At 49.1% G+C, this 20,240-nt stretch overlaps 1 protein-coding gene across 1 annotated transcript; it reads left to right on the top strand.

The window, feature by feature from the left end:
• Positions 1-12,805: 12,805 nt before the first annotated feature.
• Positions 12,806-18,762, top strand: LOC129384638 (uncharacterized). The gene is made up of 4 exons (XM_055070230.1): positions 12,806-12,874; positions 16,934-16,999; positions 17,105-17,163; positions 18,369-18,762. Coding segments are annotated over exons 1-4 (465 nt in total). The 5' UTR covers positions 12,806-12,872; the 3' UTR covers positions 18,707-18,762.
• Positions 18,763-20,240: the final 1,478 nt, after the last annotated feature.

Here is a 20,240-nt window from a genome sequence, read left to right as displayed (position 1 = left end):
GAATATGGACTTCTTCTGTGAGGCACCACCACAGCCTTGGCGGACGTCAAGGGGCAGTGCAGAGTAGACTCGGGAGGTTCTTCTGTCGTCCTGACTGAAGTGGCACGCGAAGAACTCGCGACTCTCTGAAGTAGGTTAAGTACTGTGGTTCCTTTGCGAGATAGCCCTAATCCCGTTTATATTTGGAAATCTGTACAGTTCATGATCACTCGTAAGACAGAGCCCCACTTCTTGCTCCCACTCACCTCAAGTATTAAAATGCGTATCTTTAATGTCTGTTGGGCTACATAGCGTAGTGGTAACGGTATGCGCGCCGGACAGCCGGCCACGAAGCCTCTCTTCACGTTTACTAACCACAAAATGTACATGGTTTCTTTTCACACATTTGATCTAATCTGTGGAAATTCAATGTGCATGTCACTCGTAATGTAACGCTCCCGTCGGTACCCCTCCTAACGTTGTTTTATTGTGCTTTTAAAGCGAAGCTTTCTTTGCCTCTTCCTTTGACTTTCCCACTGCTGCTGCGGTTGCTGCTGCCACGCCGCTAACGTAGGCGACGTCAGGACTAAGTTCAGACGCACGGCACTAACGCAGGTGGCGTCGGTATTTGGTCGAGACGTGGCCATGCCACAAAAACATAAAAGGCATGTGCCGTTGGTGATTTGTTTTATGACATTTGTGTACGAGCTGTCATTCTCAAAATTCCGAGGAATAACTTTGTAAACAATATAGGATGCGCCACGTGGAGGGCCTGCGCGGTTTTGGCTCAGGATGATTATTCGCCAAGCGACGCTTGCGGCACAAAGGACAGACGAAAGAGTGTGGCACAAAGGAAAGACGACTGAAGAAGCTCGTGTCAAGATTTACGCCGCGTCGCATCTGCACAACTAGGCGTGACCCCTCACAAATGCTTTGCAGGAGCACCCGCACTTGTCGCCTTGCTCACCCGCAACAGCAACGACAGTAGAAGGTGGAGGTGGCGATAATGTTAGCGAGGGAATAGAGAGCAGGCAGTTTAGTGAGCTACAATGCTATAACCCAGAATGGCGTTGACGTATGCACTTAGTGCCGACGCGACGAAGGTGCGCATAAAGCGTTGAAAGGAGAAAGAACAACAAATACAATCGGAGCAGGCAAGATAACGTTTCACCTCCCGTCACGACTGCCGTATCCGTCAATTTATTACGGCCAAATAACGTCAATGAATGCAAACAGCAGACAAAGCTTCGCTTACATCGATTCGCACAGTGCGTGAGAGCTGCATATCTTTTAATATAATATATGCGCATAACAACACAACTTGAAATATTACGGAGAACCTTTGCTGGTTTGGGTACATTAAAACATGTGTCAAAGACCACGTTCGGACTCAAATTCACCTCATTTACGACCTCTTCATTACGGCACTGTTATAAATAACGACTTCCACAAACGCCAAGTGGTGCTGTTTTTATAACAGCGAAGCTGTTCTTGCTCGGCGTAAAATGAACCGCGTATCTCAAAACTCCACCGACGCCCGCCGACGGAGACATTGCGCCCAGCTGGTTTGCATCTTTACAATTGCTAGTAGGTATTCGCGTAAACGAAAACGTAATTGAGCTGGGCGTTTTTACAGGATGAGCGGTGGCGCAAACGTGAACGGCCTGCACGGTGCAGCCAGTTGGTGCCACAGAACTCCAACAGACAAACCTAGAGCTAATATAGGAGTAACCAAGTGCATTCTATTTTGCTGCTTGCGTAAATTTTCGGCAGGAGCGTAATCGTGAACACGCTCCCTTTATACATATTTTACCTGTTTCAGTCTATGTTACAGCAATATTAGATTTGTGTTTGGCTGGTTAGACACTGTGCCACCGTGCAGGCCCAGCACCGACTCAGGCACGGCTGGACCGTGCAGCCGATCAGGCCACTCACATACAGAGTCTTCTTCTCTTAGTGCGAACACAACGCAGCAAGGCCGCGCTCCGCGGAGCGCGGCCACGCTGAGCCGTGTTCGTACTAAGAGTGTACGACCCTGTACATAGGTCTACGTTAAGGTTATTTCCTCACAGCAGTAGCGCTATTGAGGAGCTGTAGTTTACTCCTCCGCCCATCCGTCAAGACGCCCAGCACGCCTATGATTGCCAAAATACCGGACACGCTCGACGCTGAGACAGAACGCTCGCAACGTACGCTGCTTGGATAGCTCCTTTTAGGGATCGCTGGCCAGGCGGCTAGCGAAGAGGTTGGAGAGGCTTCGCGAGCTGGCTCCAAGGCCAGCGGAAGTAGACGACATGACGCCACATCATGACGCAAAGACAGTGAAGGCGGAGCTTAGCCCCGATTACTCGGCGAATGAATTGTGGACAAAAAGCACGGCTAGGGAGGACCCCAGCTTCTAATCGTCTGTAGCTCTCTTAATATGAGAGGCTTAACTTCAAGCGTGGCGCGAATGTTAGTTTGTAGCAGCAGCCTACGCGTTAAAAATTTGCCCATACCATTTTAGCCACCCTTTAAAAGCATGGGTTAGAGAATCCGCAATTTCGCGTACAAATAGTACCTTATGACCATGCATTCAATTTAAAAGGTCGCTTATGGATCGGTCAGGTACCAATGAATGCAATATATATATATATATATATATATATATATAAAGTATCCATTTAAACAATAAGAAAGCCTTATGCCGTGATCAATTTAAGGTTTGTATTTTACGGTGTCTATCGTTCAGTTTATGTATCAGGTGCGTATCTTTCCACTCTCTCTGAGGATCACATGCCGTAGTGATTGAAAACTCGGAATTTGCAGTGCTTATGGCTTTTTCAATGTGCACACATTGCTTATCGAACTAGCAGTTTGTATCACGCTCAATCATAATTTTTCCAAGTGGCCAAAAACAGAGATCATGACCTCATCATCAGAGGTAAATTGGTCACTGAGCCCCTGAGGTGGGTGTTTAGAGTTACTAAATGGACAAACGATGGCCCATAGAAAGCATTATTTACTTTTACGTTCAAACGATGAGACAACTTCGCGACCAGTTTTCCGAAATTGCTTTGGTGTGCATCCTTCCACTCTCCACGAGGATGACAGATGCCATAGGGATAGAAAAATGGAATCGCTTTAAAATCTCTTCTAAGAAGTGAGCGCGGTCATATTCTAACTGGCGATGAAGTTAACTTTGTTGGACTTGTTCCTCGCTGATGTTCGCTTTTGCTTCCGCAAGTTCAAGCACATGGTGCGTTGCAATTTGAGGCGTTTTATTGCTGAATAAACGTCACACTTCCTCTGAAAGGCCCAACATAATTGCTCAGGGACTGAAATCTGCTGTGATTCCCATATCGTAATGCAAGATTTAGTTTGCTGGCTCGTGGAACCTTCTCGTACAGACGTTCAGGCAGTGCGTGGGATATGCGTCATTGTTTTTGTGCTTTCAGCGCGCTCATGGAACCTTCTCGTACACACATGCACGCAGTGCGTGGGATGTGCGTCATTGTTTTTGTGCTTTTAGCGCACTCATGGATCGCGCCCAAGGCGTTGTCGGCGCTTGGCACTCAACCAAACCCATCAAATCACCGAGTGGTCTTGCCGCGGGCGTCGGCTAAAACCCCTCAATTCTTCAAAAGTAGCGCCATTCTTAGATCTTTCCGCCACCCCGCTCACCCTGGCGCGTCCTCCTCCACGCCTCCTGTCGCCCCAGCCTCCTCCGCTCCCCCATTGGCCAATCTGTGTCAAGTGGAAGCAGGCGCTGCGCTTTTGTATATTTTTTCTTTCCAGTGCGGAGCAGGCGCCGCGCTTTTGTATATTTTTTTCTTTCCAGCGCGCGCCGACCTCCATTGTTGGGCCTGCGCGACGAAAGTACGGCAGGCGGACTTACGGTGTGCGTTAGCGTAATAGAATGTGTAGCGCTGAGAACTTAATTGCGATGCCATGCTGCTGCGCCTTCGGTTGCCGCAACAGACACAGCGAGGGCAAAAAGCTTTTTGCTTTGCCGTCCGGCGGGCGCAACGCAAAAGAAGTGTGGATTCGCAGAATCGGGCGGGCTGACTTCGAGGAAGTGGCAAAGAACGCACGGCTTAGTGAAGTAAGGGCCACGGCTACTCACAACCTCTTATTTTGAGCCTAGTTCACGCCTTCCGCTTAGAAAAAGTGTGTTCATGCTCTGCGTGGTTTTTAGCGCGTTGTCTGACTTTTTTTTTTTTTTCGAATGTGCTCTCTTGGTTTCATGTAGTTTCGTCTTGCGGTAAAGTGCACGCATCTGCAGCTGGCCTGTGACATAAAAGCGACTTTATTCAGGGTGTGTTTTGAGCTCCACCAGAAGTTAGCACATTTAAGTCATATTTTAGTCGTAAGTCATATAGATAAGGCTCAATATGACTTACGATGCAGTCTTTTAGCTTCGAATGTACGCCCGCATGTAGATTTGGTTTGTGGTGATTAACGTTTTTAACGTTCCGAAGCGACTAAAGCTAGGATGCAGGTCGTAGTGGATGGCTCCGGATAACTTTATCTAGCTCGCCTGGGGATGTTTAACGTGCACTTTGATCGTAGAGTCGTACGTGGGCCGGTAAATTCCCCGTTGGCGTTTAATAATACTCGCGCGGGCGCGCTCGCGCGCTAGCGCTGCTATAGAAGTTGGCGCCTCGGCGCGATTGTATTTCTTGAATAAATTTTATTTACTAGTTGTAGCACCTTGTCATTATTTCGTATTATTGACGGCGCCTCCAGGGCACCAAAGCCGCAACGGGAACACCAAAGCTAGAACCAGGGCTGGATGGGGCTCGCCGAAGCCTGTGCATGCCAAGGGGGTATAAGATCGCGGACAGCCAATTTTGTATGCGAACACTCCCTGCGACGCCTGCATTATTGTAATGTCACGTGCTCTTCAGAGGCCTCCGTTAGCCATTACATGTGCCCTACTGGAGCAGTACTTGTACGAAAAAAAAACAATATATCGTCACGATTACCAAAGCACCCCGCAATGAAAAAGATTGCTGACCGCACACAGCCGGATTGGCTGTGTGCGGTCAACAATATCTCACGCGCCGGCCGAATAAAAGTATCCTGCAGGTACATAAATGAACCTACGAAACCACGTACACATACTTTCACGCTGTCAAGACCTGAAACTTTGGTAATTACGCGCGTGTTTGAGTACACCGCGTGCTTGCGTCGTGTTTCAGCAACACGATCTCTCAACGTCGCGCGCTTTACGCCTTAAATACGCCTTGAATAATGGTCCTTTTCTCTATTTCTTCCGCAATTCCAACACGAAATTCTAAAGGCCAGTTACCGACTGACGAAGAAAGATCTCGATTGAAAAAACTGCTCCACACGGCTCGAACGAACTTTTCTGCGGATTTCCTCCCGTAGCGTGTTAGCCGTCGTCTGCTACGGCAGGCCCACCACCGGCGGCGCCACCATCGAGGCCGCGCCGAGCGGAGGAGGAGGGAAGTGAATGGCGCTACTTTGGGAGATTGAGGGGTTTTAGCGTCGGCGCGATGTCCGCACCATCTTCCGGCAGTAGGCGGAAGATTGTTTTGTTAAATGGTGGCAACTGCGAGAGGGGGCGCCTCTTGTAGCGGCGACTCGCATACGGAAGTTGGAACTACATTGGAAACGGTAATTGGTGCCAACGGATTGACAATAAATCAAATGGTCAACAATTCAACATTTGATCCGATGTTTCGAGAAGCTAATTCGCACCACATAACAGCAGCGACTGCCGGGCTGGTGAACGGAATGAAAGCGCAGGAAATTCAGTCCGCAGCAGAGTGTCCAACGGAAAGCTTTTCTTTTCGTTCCAGTTTTCGTTCCGGTTGGAATGAAATGGTTGCGTTCCGTTTAAACTCGTGAGTGAAAAAAAAAACACTTCAAGGTGGATCTAGTATATCGGCATAACGGAATAATATTTACAGCAAAACGTCCTAAATTAATATTGTACAAACACTCGACACTGCAGCTAAGCTGCAGAGAGGGGTTACGCGTCTTGTTATCTGGATCGTACGTAGTTAGTAGTTAGAATATGTACATTGATCCCACGCACTGTTGGAATCGATGTACGCGAAGCTTCCCGGGATGGATGCTTTGATTGACGATAATTAGCGGTGATGTTGACGGCTAAAGCTTAATTGCTTCAACGTTTAGTCTAACACGAGAGTGTTGAGCTGATGTTAAACGTCCCCTTGCGTTCACCAGTGCTGTTTGTCTGCGTAGTACACAAACACACAGTGAGAGAGAGGTGTTTGCTTGAGGCGTTGTTGCGCGCCACATTTCACAACCCCTGAGAGGTTTGAGGATAAAACTTGAATTGCACTATGGGTCTGTAGGTGCGAAAACGACAATCCCATTATGAAGCACGTCGTAGTGGTGGACTGTTAATTTTGACACCATCCTGTCATGTAACATGTCCCAAAATCTAACTGCAGGTCCGTTTTCTATTTCGCCCCTGTCGAAGTGCGGCTGCCTCGATTGGAATCAAACCCGCGACCTCTAGCAATGCCATAGCCACAAAGCTACCGCGGCGGGCACAGAAGTGTTGATTTGACGCTCGACCGCTTCCGTAGTATCGCCTGGACCCTGCGGTGCTCTATAATTATTGCGGTTCTGCTTCTGCACGCGCTGCGTAGTTTGTCCGCTTGACATATCTACTTGGTGGTTATTTTTCAGAAATAGCAACAACTTACTGAACGGTACCTTGAACTTCAGCTTATGCAGTTTCTCCGCAACCGCTGTCGTATAGCAGTAGGGTTTCCCTGCCTTCTCGCGTCATCTCTCCCCCCCCCCTCCCTTGTACGGGAACTGCCTCTTCTCCTTCCTCTTCTCCACACTTTTATCTACGTCCCCTCTAGACTCGGACGATAGTAGAAAGGGAAGCGCTGCCGTTTCTGCAATGATTCTGAGGAGAGTCACGGATAATTACAGCTGTCAAGAGTTAATTACGTGGTGACACCCAGGAAGCTCCCGAGGGCATTGTACACATTCGACGTGCTGGGGTGAAAACGAGTTTCTTGCGCCACCTTTCCTCTCTGACTCGCTCCTGTCATGTGTCCACACGCTCTGAACCACCCACCGAGGCAGTGTGCCGGACAGCAGCGTCCACAGCAGCCACAGCAGCAGCAGCAGCAGTGCGAAAGTCGAAGGAAGAGGCAAAGAAAGCTTCGGTTTTAAAATGTCACAGGCCTGCGCGGATACTCAGCACAATCACAGCGTAAGCACGAGGAGCGGCTACACAGGAGCTCCAATTTCGGCGCCACGCACTACAGTGTCTTGTCGGTGAACTCCCTTCGCGTCGTCTTCTTGAGAGCAACGTTAACTGTCCGCCTGGCGTCGACGGCGAGCTGCGGCTTGTGCTCCTCTATGCACAGCGGTCTGCTGAGCCCGCATTGCCTGGTTGCAGCAGCACCAGTTGCTCTACGATTATCTTCTTGAGCAGCGGTTCGTAGTGTAGTATAGTGTCTCACTCTGAGAGATCTCCTGTTAACCATTCATTCATTTTCTGGCCTAGTCTAGTTAGATGGCGCACCCCCTTCGGTCATGTGTCGGACATTGACCAATCAGGAGGTGACATCTGGCAAGTGAAGTCTTCGTGCAATAAACGGCCGCTTGCCGGCCGAGTCCTTTGTCTGGTTCCATCGGGAGCAGTTGTCTCCGCGTCTCCCTCTCTCGCATCGGGAGCTCGCCGCACGCTCTCCGGACGCCGGGCCCCCGCCGCCTGCCGCTGCCGACAAAACACGTACCTTGAGAGGAGACGTCATAACGTGTGCCGAATTATAAAGAGGGGTATCCAGACTACGAGGTCCACATGTCACATCGCTTGGCTCGTGGCACAATAGGATACTGCTGCTGCTGATGACAATAAGTGGCATCCCCTTCGAGACGGCGCGGTGACAAATGGTCGCCTAGCCTGCTTGAGTTAACCAGGTCCAGCTACATGTTACATGCAAGTGCTATATGCAACTGCTACATGCCGGGACACCTGGTCGAATATAACGCAACTGCAATGCAAAGTTTGCGCGTATCGACGCTACGCGGCGCGCGCGTCACATCGCGTGTCAAATGGCACGTTACGATGCTAATGATGATGATGATGATTTAATGGCATTCCCTTTGATAGAGCAAGCCTGATTGATTTATTCAGTTATGCTATACATGTTTTTTTCATTTTAGTATTTTTGTGTACATCTCCGTAATCTTGATTTTGGTCATCTAACTTTCTCTATGTAGCTTGTACAACTTTCTGTGCAACTCCTTCATGGCGTGCCACCTGATATAATAATATCCAAATGCAATGCAATGTGTGCACATAGCTACGCTATGCTGCGCACAAGTGACATCACGTGACAAGTGGGACACTATACAATGCTAATGATGTGATGATGATGATGATGATGATGATGATCATGATAAACACTTATTGGCATCCCATTTGAAACAAAGCAGTGACAGTCACCTAGCCTGCTTGACTTAATCAGGTATGTCGCTGCATCTTTGCATTACAGCAATAAGCATCAGCGGAGGATGAATGACGCATGGAAAGAGCGATGAAGAAGAGAGCGTTTAGAAAAACTTCTTGCTGGGCTAATTTGGGCATTACTTTGAAGAACCAAGTTAAGCATTAAAAAAATACAACCACAGGAAAACAGACAACAGACAAGAGAAACAGACCACAGCCTTTTCCTGTGATTTTCTTTTTTGAATGCGCAACTTGGTTCTTCGAAGAGAGAGTAGCAGCAGATCTGCGTGCCCGAGGTTATTCGAGTACAAATCACGATGGCAGACAGGCGTGTGCTGGCAGAGTGGTCGCCGATAAAGTGCGTGCTGTTATCTGGTCTGAATGGGCACGTGAGACTAGTGTGTTCGTCATCCAATAACGCCTACAGATCATGTATGCTGAAGAGGTAATGTCTTAGCCCTTGCATTGCCGAGCACCGATATTTACCAAAGTGGTTTCTTTAAACTGATTGCGCGCTACTACAAATGTCTCAATCTCAGTGGCGAGAGATGTGAAAAATACTTGTGCAAGGAGTATAGTTCATCATGCCGTGGTGTATTGTTGCAATAAAGATTTCATGTTAAATAAATGACAAATCTTACTTTCGGAACGTTCCTCGTAGATGCGTTTCAAGTACTTACTGAAATCCACTTTTAAGTGCGTAAGCATCTCTATGTTTACCTAACGAGAAAACCGTCCCTACGTCGTCCCGTAAGACGACAGCTTTCGAGATAGCGGCCGCAGCAGCGATCGAATTCACTTTCCTGCTGCCTCTCGCTTCAATGCCAACGAAACGGCGAGAACACAGCGCTCACGGAGCTCTCAGCAGATCCCTTCTAGGATACGGATCCGCGTTTCTCCAACGCTAAGCGGCCAAAACACAGCGCGTGAAGCTATCAGGAGTCGGCAATCTTTGTCGGCATCGCAGATGTTTTCAAGGCGCAGCCCTCGTTGTGTTGCCATAACGAAGCCACCGGCTAAGGTCGTATGGTCACGGTTCATAATGGTTCCAAGTGTATGGATGATGCGCTAAAGAGCCATAACGGCTTTTAATGATCGGAACGTCATCAGCGCATCTGGCGCCGCTACCTTCAGTACTTTGTTTGTGTCAACAATACCCCTTGCGCCACCGTCGGCACCAGTTCATGTCGTCACAGCGATGCCATTTGTACTGGCTTGATGAAGTTTCATAACATTGATAATGACACTGGGCTGCGCGGAGATTAACAAGTGGCACAATGCTTACGCATGCTTAGACAACTCGCAGAGGAGTTTCTGCGTGAATTTTGTTTTTCTGGTTTAACAGCGGAGCTGTTTATGCTTTCGGAGCGTTACCAAAAAACTCAGCCCAGCTATGCTCCGCCTCACGTTGCCTAGCAACCACCTGCATGAGCACCGAGCCACGTAGCCTCCTCGCACCCTACCCGCGTAGGGCGGAGTCGTCGCGTAACAGGCGAGCGTGGCGGCACACCTCTCGCCTCCTCTACTTTTCTACTCCATGGGAAGACCAAAGAAAGTCCGGATGCCTGAAGAAGAAGCTACTTACCAGGAAGAGCGCCGTACTGCCAAGCGAGAAGCGATGCGTCCCCGCCGAGCTGATCCGGAACATCGTGCTTAAGCTGCGGCTGAGAAGAGGCGACGCCGAGTCGAGGATCCTGTTGTGCCATTACCACCAGCCCGGATTCCGAATCTACAAGAAGCAGAATTTATCCTGCGAGCGCCCTTTGGACAAATCCGGGGCTGCGCCGAAAGGCACAGCGCCCTAATTCTCCCTTGTCAAGTCAAGATGCTGAGCCGTCAGGCAGCGGTGTCCTGCGGAGAAGTGTCGGCGAGCGACATGTCCAAACGTGCCAAGTACCAGACAGCCCGGCGCCGTACCTCCCTTCGCCGGGAGGTCACCGCGCCCGCCAACTTTGAACGGGGTGGCCAGCGCGGTCGCTGGTTGGACCTCTCGGACGACCGTCGAGTGCTGGCTTTGTATTGGGCCGTTTGAGTGACAATGGTTTCTCGGGGATTATAAGGGCCGCCGCCGCCGCCTGGAAAACCGGATCCGCCGACCCACCGGGATCCAGTGCCGCTCTCGCCTGGAGTGAGGTGTGTCACGCGTTTTCGCCGGACGTCGCCGTGCGGGAACAGTTGCGTTTGCTGTGAGCTCTCGGCCCCAGTTCCGATCCGATACTGTCCTGTATAATGACCTGTATATAGTGTATAAAGTCCGTTTTGTTATTCTCACCGACGCCTGACTCGGAGTCTTCGCTACCAACGCTCTGTCACGAAACGGGTGACGAGCGCTACGGGACCACCTCAAAGTCGTAATAGTGGTGGCACCGGTGCAAAGTCGTAATAATCCCGAATTTCAGTCCAGGGAACGCGAAAGTAGGGGCCTGAACGCTCGACCTCACCGAGAAAGCGATCCCGGCCTGCGACTGCTCGAAAATTTCCAGCGTCAAGCCCGCCGAGACGCGGGGGGTGCGAACGGCCGATTTCAGCGCGAATTTCTGGGCATAGAGTTTAGGAACAGCTGTCGCGTCTGGAAGTTGGGCGCGCGGCTCAGCGGGACGACAATCGACGAAGGCGAGCCGATCCTACCCATCGCGATGAGGCTGCCGCGGACAAACGCCGTCGCCGAGCCGAGGATCCCGAACTTCGGGCCAGAGACAACAAACGCTGCCGACTGAATGTTCGGCGCCGCTGGGAATCGGTTCCGGGCCTGGGCGTCACCTAGAATGTCCAACGGCTAAGCCCGCAAGCCCATGAGAGGTGCGAACGGCCGCTTACAGCGCGAATTCCTCGGCATAGAGTTTTGGCACAGCTGCCACGTCTGGGACCTCCTCTGGTTCGACGTGAATATCTCCGCTTTGAGGTCGGTGCGGAGCTTTGCATTGCCGAGCTCTACCTTGCAAGTGCTTCGCGAAGCCTTCCCCAACACCACCGACCACGACGACGACCCCAACGACCGTCGGACATCGAGGACGAGGACCGGATCGACGATGATGAGGACTGGTACTGAACCACTGTACATAATAAATTGTGACGCACGTGCTGTGGCTTGTATGCGTGTGACTTGATGGGGCTTGCGTAGCTCACCGGACTGGCCGTGTATGACCTCGCAAAAACTTGGCGAAACTTAGCAAATCTGGACGACACTTAGTATGAGCATAGTTAAGCCCTGCATAAGCTCGTAAGACTTAGCAAAACCTAGCAACGCTTGGTATGAGCCTGTGGCCAAGCCATGCATAACCTCGAAAAGCTTAGCAAAACCTAGCAACACTTAGTATGAACTTACCCGAGCCATGTATAACCTCACAAACCTTAGCAAAACATAGCAATACTTATCAGAACCCAGAACTTGCTCCGCTGTGACCCAGCCTTGCACCACTAGTGCAAATTGCCCACATTTTTTATGCGTCATACTAGGTTCGCAATAGGTTTCCCTAGTTTCCTGTTTTTGGAGCCCTAAATAAAAGTTTTTTCTTTTGTTGAGTCTTCTGGTGTATACTCAAATTATTAGTGGCGAAGAGCGTGGCCTCCCAAAATAACTTATCTGCAAAAACGCCATGTTTGCTACTCTCATAGCCTTTTTATAAAAAAATAACCATAGTACTTTTGTTCATGTCAAGGACAAAGGCTAAATTATCCAGACATACCTGAAATATAAGTAAACACGACTAAAACTTTCCGTAAAGTGTGTGGATATTATTAGCAGAAGCAATAAAAAAATTTGCATGTGCATAAATAAATTGTCATCTTGCATCATTGTCATATCGTGTAGTACATAAAGGTGTTGTCGGGAAAGCGTTGAACCCTGAGGTATGCTTCTGGTCCGAGTGCAAAAATTAAACGACACTTCTATTTTGTGCAGAAAATTGTTTAATATTGCCTAGATTCTTGTGCTGGTTTTTGCCCCTTTGGGGTACTGGCTGGAAGCTGCTACTATGATGCCGCGTAAAATCTGGGCGTACTAGTTGTGTCACGGAATATGTGCCTATTCTTGGCCAGTCCTTCACAAATGTGCATGCATCACTGTGACAAAAGGAGTCTAGAAGACTTGAAAGTGTTAAGGTATTTGGGCGTTATGCTTCTCTGTGCATACACCTCTCAACACTCTGTCCACGACAAAATCATATATTGCCTTTGTCCTCGCAACACAGGGCGATAACAGCAACAGGTGACGTGGTTGTGCTGATGTCATGCGCTACTGCTGTGGCCTCGCTAACGCATACAAGCTTCACATCAATTAGGTGACAATACTGCGTTTTATCCGCGTGTTTTGAATGCACGCGAGAGAAGATGAAGATCAGGTGTTCGGTGCCGCAAGCCCCCGCGTGTCTCGAGGCCCCACGCCGAGAAGAAGACGTGATCCCGTTCGGGCTGCCCGTTTCGATCGAAGCTCCGCGCCATGTAAGTTCGTTGCTCATATTTCCTTCCAACGTATACTGATGTGAATGTTAACCTACGTACCCTAGTTGCCGGTCAACGGTGCGCCGCGGGAGCTCCTGTTTAGAGCCAGCATTCCATTCACTCCTCCATGGCAGACTACTAATCCTAGAAATCGCCAATGCGTATATCGCCGCACCGCAAACCTAAAGGCCTATCGCTAATTTAGTCAGAGCTAGATTAGCCTCATCAAGTGAGCACATGGCTCTTCAGCAGCCGGCACTTAAGCCAGGCCAATACTTAGCCGCAATTTTGTCTTGTACAACTGCGTACGTCACTTCCTTCTAGGCAACGTAAGCGTTCACTTTCGTTGTGGCTGGGACTCATGTTAATTTCCGACGGACGTATCCATGGCTCTTTAAAGCGCGGAGTAAAACCAGTACTGAAATTTGGTAGATCATGTTTTGATGCGAAAGCGTCAAATGACTCATTGAGCAAAGAAGCCGGTGTCCGGCATCTCTAGCAGTCTAACTTCCAATTGGCCGGTGCACCACGTCACGAGCGCACCTCGACTGAGTGAAGCGGGTGAAACTAAAGCCTCTTAAACTTCGTGAAGTAGTGACACTCTCCTCCTCCGCGTTCACTCCTCCTCGTTTCACGCTCCCTCTTCGGCCGTGGCGCCGCCTACACCGCTCGAGCGTAGCAACGGCGCCAACATGTGCTCCTCGTCACTCCGTAGACGCTTCTTGAGCAAAAATGACGCTGATGCACGGCGCGAGGGCCCACGTGATGCTATTAGGCCAATAACGACGCGGCGTTGGCCTCGGCCAGAGCGCGCGAGGAGGAGGCGGCATTCTTCAAAGTGTGGCACTACTTTACGAAGTTTAAGGGGCTTTAGGTGAAACAAACAGCACACCAGCAGGCCAGCGGATTACCTTCTTTACTAGGTGCCTGTGGAATGGCTTGCGCCCCAGCGCAACGGGCCGGCCCTCAATTGTGAACAAGCGTCGGGAGGTGGCGTTCGCGACCGACGCTATATCACTACTGGTGGCGGGCGGTACCGGCTGCTTGTGACCCGCGGTGTTTACGTGGTCGGTGCCGCAGTGAAGCCACGGTCGACACAATTCTTTTGGGGGCGCTTTTTGAAGGTTGCTTGTCTGGCGTTAGGATACCTGTCGCCTGTAATGCCTGCAAACATACGCTCATCGAGGTTAATGGCCTTCGTGACAGGCGTGCATGCGCGATGGGGATTTCGGATGCCACGCGAGGTTGCGGCCAGTGGTTCGGCCAGCCAAGTGTGGCTCTCGAGACCGACACTATTTGAGAGTAGAAAATGGAAAGGACAGGGCAGTTGGCTTTCCGTTCACGCGCTAGGCCAGTGTACTCCACCTCACAACAATCTTGCACCACTACCGAACCTACGAGTCGCAAAGAGGCAATATCCTTGCGCTGCAGTGCGTACTTCCCGGCGTAACTTGCTGATTATTGGCTGCACTAGAAAGTTTTATTTTTGCTCGCTAGATGACACGGTACAGCGATACGTGATATGCCATCGCCTTTGCGCATACCCGTCGTATACCGGGAATTACTGTGGCAGTTACCGCCGGTAATGGTAATAGCCACCCCTAATCGTGGTGAACTATAGCAACACGGCAGGCGCCCTTAAAGCAGCGACCACCCGCTTTAATCTGAATTCGCGCTTGTTACTGGATCTCCGCGCTGTCAGCAAGAAGCAAGTGGGGAAATCCGTCATCGCTATGTCTCATCTCAAGCTGTCAAAGCATTAGGTATGTTTTGCCGTAATTATTGGGATAGGCTGTTTTCACGCTGCTAGGACTACAGACACGATGCCGAGCCGTAAAACAGGTTTGATTTCTAGTTAGGAGGTAGCGCCACACCACTAACCCTGCTGATACGTTGACAATGCAGAACGCTATAAAGGCCTAATTGCTCACTGCAGCATTAATGAATTTACTACCCTGTTCTAGCACGGAACTTGGTGACGGTAGCGGGCGCAAACGCCAAGTAGACGCCGAGCAGACGCTGTGCCGTAGGTGAACATTTACAAGGGTGTTCGCCCTTACTACTTGCTAAAGAGGCTGCATGTCAACTCCAGGGAAAGCGTTCAGCTGAAGCGAAGCCCCGCTGTCGCATCCATGCAAATTAAGCTTCTGATTATTGCGTCAAAACATGGGGAGCTATAATGTAAAGCTATTCCAAAATTTTCTATTCCAATTCTGCAATAAGCCCTCCGCGATTGGTCGTAATCTTTTTTGAACCACTCCCACTTCGCCTGTCTGTCACGCGGCGCCACGAAAACCGCGATAGCTCCCCATCTGATGTGACTCGTACACACTTATTATACATAATTGGACCAAACAAAAAAATATTTATTTCTGATTCGACGCCTTTTCGCCAGTAGCCCTCGGCTATTGGTCAAATGTTTTCGGGCTGCACACACTTCAGCTGCCTGTCACGCGACGTCACAAAACCGCAAAAACTCACCCCGTCAGAGTGACGTGCACAAGTTAAAGGTACATTAATATGCCGAACAAAACTGAGTTTTTTTTTTCTGAATAGCCGCAGGCTGCCCCGTTCCGAAAGGAAAAAAAAGATGGCTGCCGTCGATCGCTCGGGTACTGGATACTCGCATCTGCCGGAGAGCATGGGTTTATCTGCACACAATAAAGCTTTTTGCGGGGCCGTGTAACGTTATCGAGCACATTCGGCACGTTTAATACCTCGCTTGGCCAATTCGTCTTTGCTTTCGTCTTTGCTTTCGGCAATTTGTCATTCTTGACCTTTAGTTGCATTCCGGAGCTATTTTCAATCAGCCACCTCAAGCTAAGTAAGGGAAAGCGGACCAATCGCACATGTTGGCCCCACCCTTTTCATGCGGTTATCGATTATTTTCAGTGCACTGGCTCGGCCCCGTCGAATCCCTCTCCATTGAGCCTGCTCCTCGCCTCTTGTCAGCCAATCAGATAAGACAAGCCGCTCGCTGTAGGCAATGTTATTCGTTTTTCAAGCAAACAAAAGTGACCTCCTACGAACGAGGAGAGCGTTTGATTGGTCTGTTCAAACAACCCTGCGGGTCACCGCCCGATGCTTGCGTGGACGGTTACGCAAATTTGACGTCAGTAGATTGGAATAAAAGCATATTGGAATAGCTTTACGCTATAGGGCCCATGTTTTCGTTAACCCACCAACCATGTAGCATGTACCGACAGTATTCCAAGCAGACGCTGAGCAGACGACGCGGCGCAGGTGAGCGCATCTGGACGGGCATTCGGCCTTCTTATTGGTTAAGAATTCGTGTAGCTTACACAGTGCTGCAAGGAGGCAATGCCCGGATGTTTTGTGAGGGCAGAAGGCATCGCGGCGACGCTACTTCACCCTCGCCCTCGCAAGCCTGTGTTATCGGGGCGTTCCTTGTCCGCGTAAGGTCTTACCTGCCCTCTGAGCCTCGCTAAGGCCCAGTGAAAACGCACCAAGCGTCTCAAAGCGCTGGCTGGCCCGCGAGGAATTCGTACCTCGAAGAAGAGCTCAGCGGCGCCCAATCGGACATTAATGCTTACGCATCAACTACTCATGTGCTCAGGTGTCCTCGGGTTACATGGCGCGTACATTTGCAATATCAAAATCAGTCGCCTGCCTTTTATAGTCTGTAAAGTACATATGAAGTAACATTGAAGCACAAAAGTAAACTCCACGGCTAGAATTTGTAAATTGCAATATGGGCCCTAAGGTAATTACTTCAATAATAAATAGTGAATAGCCGTTAGTTCATTATGCACTTCAGTTTATTGTGCAAGTAATGCCCGCCTCTTCGAGTAGACCAGCTCATGAACTAGAATTGTGCTATCTGCTACAGTCAACCTATAAAATTTTTGAAAGTGTTCACTGAAACATTCTGTGTATGTGAGCGAAGTACAAAATTAAATTTAAGACATTGTCATGAATTTTCATAAGGGTTAAGATTGAAGCGTGAAGTCTTGCGTGAACGTAACACAAGTGCACGTAATAGTAAAGCTTGAGTATTACTAATTAATGACCGTGTACTCAATGAAAACTTTCGCGCAGGGATGAACTCCTGGACGAAGTCTCGGAGCCTATCATAGAGTATCACTCGAGCGATTCTGAACAAGAGTAAGCCTGCCTTCTTTTTTTTCATTAACATTTCGGCTATCCTTCTCTAACCATAATTTGGTTGTATATCAGTTTCTTCACTGTCGTTTTGTATTTCTCTTGCAGTGAGGAATCCGACTACAGAGGGGAATACCTCAAGTTCACCATATTTCTGCTGTTAGCATGTAAGAGCCACTGATTAACCTAGTCACCAATCTACACTTCTTCTCATTGTGTAGTCAGCGCGCGACTTTGCGATTTGTCTCCAGAGTCGCCTACAGGCGTATGAAACTTCCTAATCCCAATATCAGAAAAGCGACAATGCGTGATAGCCCAGTGTAGCACATAATGTGCAATCGCTGCTAACATCATCCAGAAACTAATACCCCTGTCAAGCGGGCAAGTTAAGTGCACTTACGGGGAGTGCACTTCGGGACCTTGAGTCACACTTTAGGCAACGCGCTTCTTAACGGGAAAACAGAGTGCACTCGCAGTAAAAATAAAATGGCGACAGACTAAGAGCGCGTTCTTAAAGATGTAAATTAGCAAGAGAAAGCTGCTAAAGAGCGATTGTTTTAAGTAAAATTATATATAAAAACAAACTTCATCTATTTGTCTCAACAAAAAACGAAGATGTTTTTATTATAAGTGAGTTGCAAGTCAATGCTGGCCAAGACGAATGCCTAGCCAATCCAAAACAACACGGCGGCGTGCGGCAGTTGATCCTGCTCATGATCCTGCTAGAACAGAATATGAGCGAGTATATCTGAGCAAAGACGGCGAGTTCGATATTTAGCTACACTGTAAAGTGCCACGCACACGGCTCAAAGCACGGCTAGCGTGGTCAGCACGCTTTCACACCAAAATAAACACGAACTGAATGAACATGGCGGCGCCGCAGTGCCGCATCATTCTGGCGCTGTTAGTTGCGTAGATGATAAATTCGTTTCTTTATTGTGCTGTTTCGCTTCTCGCTAAACACAAATTATATTGTTAAAAGCTGTTCAATAACTGAAATGAACTTTTTGTGTCCTTTTTCTATGCATTACATTTTGCGTCGTTGAAAGCGTTGGTGGCGAGGCTAGGCACTCCTTGAAACCGTTGGCGGCGAGGCTACGCACTCGGCCAGCAAAGTGCGTTCCGTGAACGTACTCCGACTTGAGTGCACTCATCTGAGAGTACACTCCGCTGCGACGTTAAGATTTGGGAAAGTGCACTTAAAAACCGAGTGCACTCGCCGTAAGTGCACTTAACTTGCCCGCTTGACAGGGGTATAAGCTGTGGCACACTCATTGAGGGCGTACATTGACGGCGAACAACAACCACAGTTGTTGTTCGGGTCGAAAGCGGCTCGCGCCACGGTATCGCATGTGAAGCGTTGCTCGTGCAGGCTTCCTGAAGGCGTTCCAGCGCCCACTGCGCGTGCCCTACATGAGCTGGCTGTTCCTGCTGACCACGGTCCTGCTTTGCCTGATGTCGATGACGGGCCCTCTGCGGCGAAGCAGCGGCCTGGTCGCTGGGATAGGCGTGCAGGCCATCCGCGCTTTCCTGCCGGCATTCGTGGTGCACACGACGCAGGGCATCAACAACTACATCTTCCGCCGGTGCCACGTCGAGATCATGGTCTTCTCCGTCGGAACATTCAGTACGCCGATTGCTCTGATCAGGTCCACGATTACGCAGCCGGCGGAGGGACGCTGGACAGGGCCACCTTCACGATTTTACTAAACGTTCTCATAAAGTATATTTTGTCAAATATTTTGCCCTGTATATTAAAGCTGTAATCTTTTGCCAGCTAAATACCTTCTTTATAAAGGCGTACACAGGTCACGCAGGTATATTAGGAACCAAGATACCCAAATGAAATGATCAGGCAAGTAGCACTGCCTTCATAGAAGTAACTGTTACGTCATTTGCGGCCTAGATTTTGCAAGGCATAACAAAAAAATTTTTATTGTGGGGTTTTAACGAGCCAAAACCACTTTCTGATTATGAGGAATGCCGTAGCAGGTGACTGGAAATTTGTACTACCTGGGGTTCTTTAACGTGCACTTAAATCCAAGTACACAGGTGTTTTCGCCCCCATCGAAATGCGGCATCCGTGGCCGGGATTCGATCCCGCGACATCCTGCTCAGCAGCCAAAGACCTTAGCCAATGAGCAACCACGGCGGGTAGGCATAACAGATAAGGAGTACAACATAGCATCATATGGGATATCACATTCTCCTAATGCAAGAACTAAAATATTTCGAAACATATGGGTAACAGCACAAACAGACCACCACAAGAGAGGAGACACGTACACACAAGAGCTGGCCATAACCTTAAGGCCACAATCTCAAGAATGTTGCAACTAGGCACGGCGTGCCAATTTGTTTGTCTGCCCCAAATAAGCTGGGAAATCTGTGTCCGCGTACCTGTATCGCCAGAAAACGTGGATGCGAGAACCACCAACCACCGTTAGTTAAATGTTCCACTGGAGTGGTGTATTGCATTCCCATGTCATGTTGGGTGTGTTATGTCGGCGAAACTGGTCGCTCTGCAAATGACCGTTTAGGGGAACATGCTCAAAAACTAAAAAAGTTAGATGGTAAATATGCACATTTAGTTGCTCACGTTAGGAAGTGTAGGGATTGTGTGGCCCAGTTGAACGTGACGACGATTCTAGGAAAGAGCAGTAACAAGACCGCGCACATCAGCTTAGCAGCCTACCACATTAGAAAATTTGGTAGCAAGTGCTTTAGCACCCCTTGCCTTGCTCTCTTTGATGCTGAATTTGATCTTCTGGATGCGGCTATCGGGGGTTCAGATTACAGAGAAAAAGAAAAAATTATTTGCGTTTTGTTGCGCTTGCTTGGTTGTCTTGCGCTTGCGTTGGCACGCTTTCGCCCTTGGCATGTTTTTCCCCTTCATTTCCCTTGCTTCACTCTGGCACATATAAAGTGTGCTATCCCTGGCAATAAAACCAGTTGTTAGTCAGCACTTGTGTGTACGTGTCTCCCTTCTTGTTGTCGACTGTTTGCGCCGTTACACATATGTTTCAGAATGAACCAACTCGCCCAAAAAGAAGTATTGATAAATTTTCTTTGTTGCCTGCAGCTATTAGTTCCACAATATGTGTCGTCCCATTTTGACGAAATATCGCTTCGCTTACTTTAGCCTTCTCAACTTCAGATACCGTACTCATCTTAAGCGTTACAATATATAAAAGAAAAAAGCTTTTTCGCAGAACTGTCGCTGTCCAGGCCTTTACCTCTGCAA

The sequence above is a fragment of the Dermacentor andersoni genome, chromosome 5 (assembly GCF_023375885.2).
Source record: "Dermacentor andersoni chromosome 5, qqDerAnde1_hic_scaffold, whole genome shotgun sequence".
In the NCBI taxonomy this organism is placed as follows: Eukaryota; Metazoa; Arthropoda; class Arachnida; order Ixodida; family Ixodidae; genus Dermacentor; species Dermacentor andersoni.
This window is presented reverse-complemented; position numbering and strand designations above follow the sequence as displayed.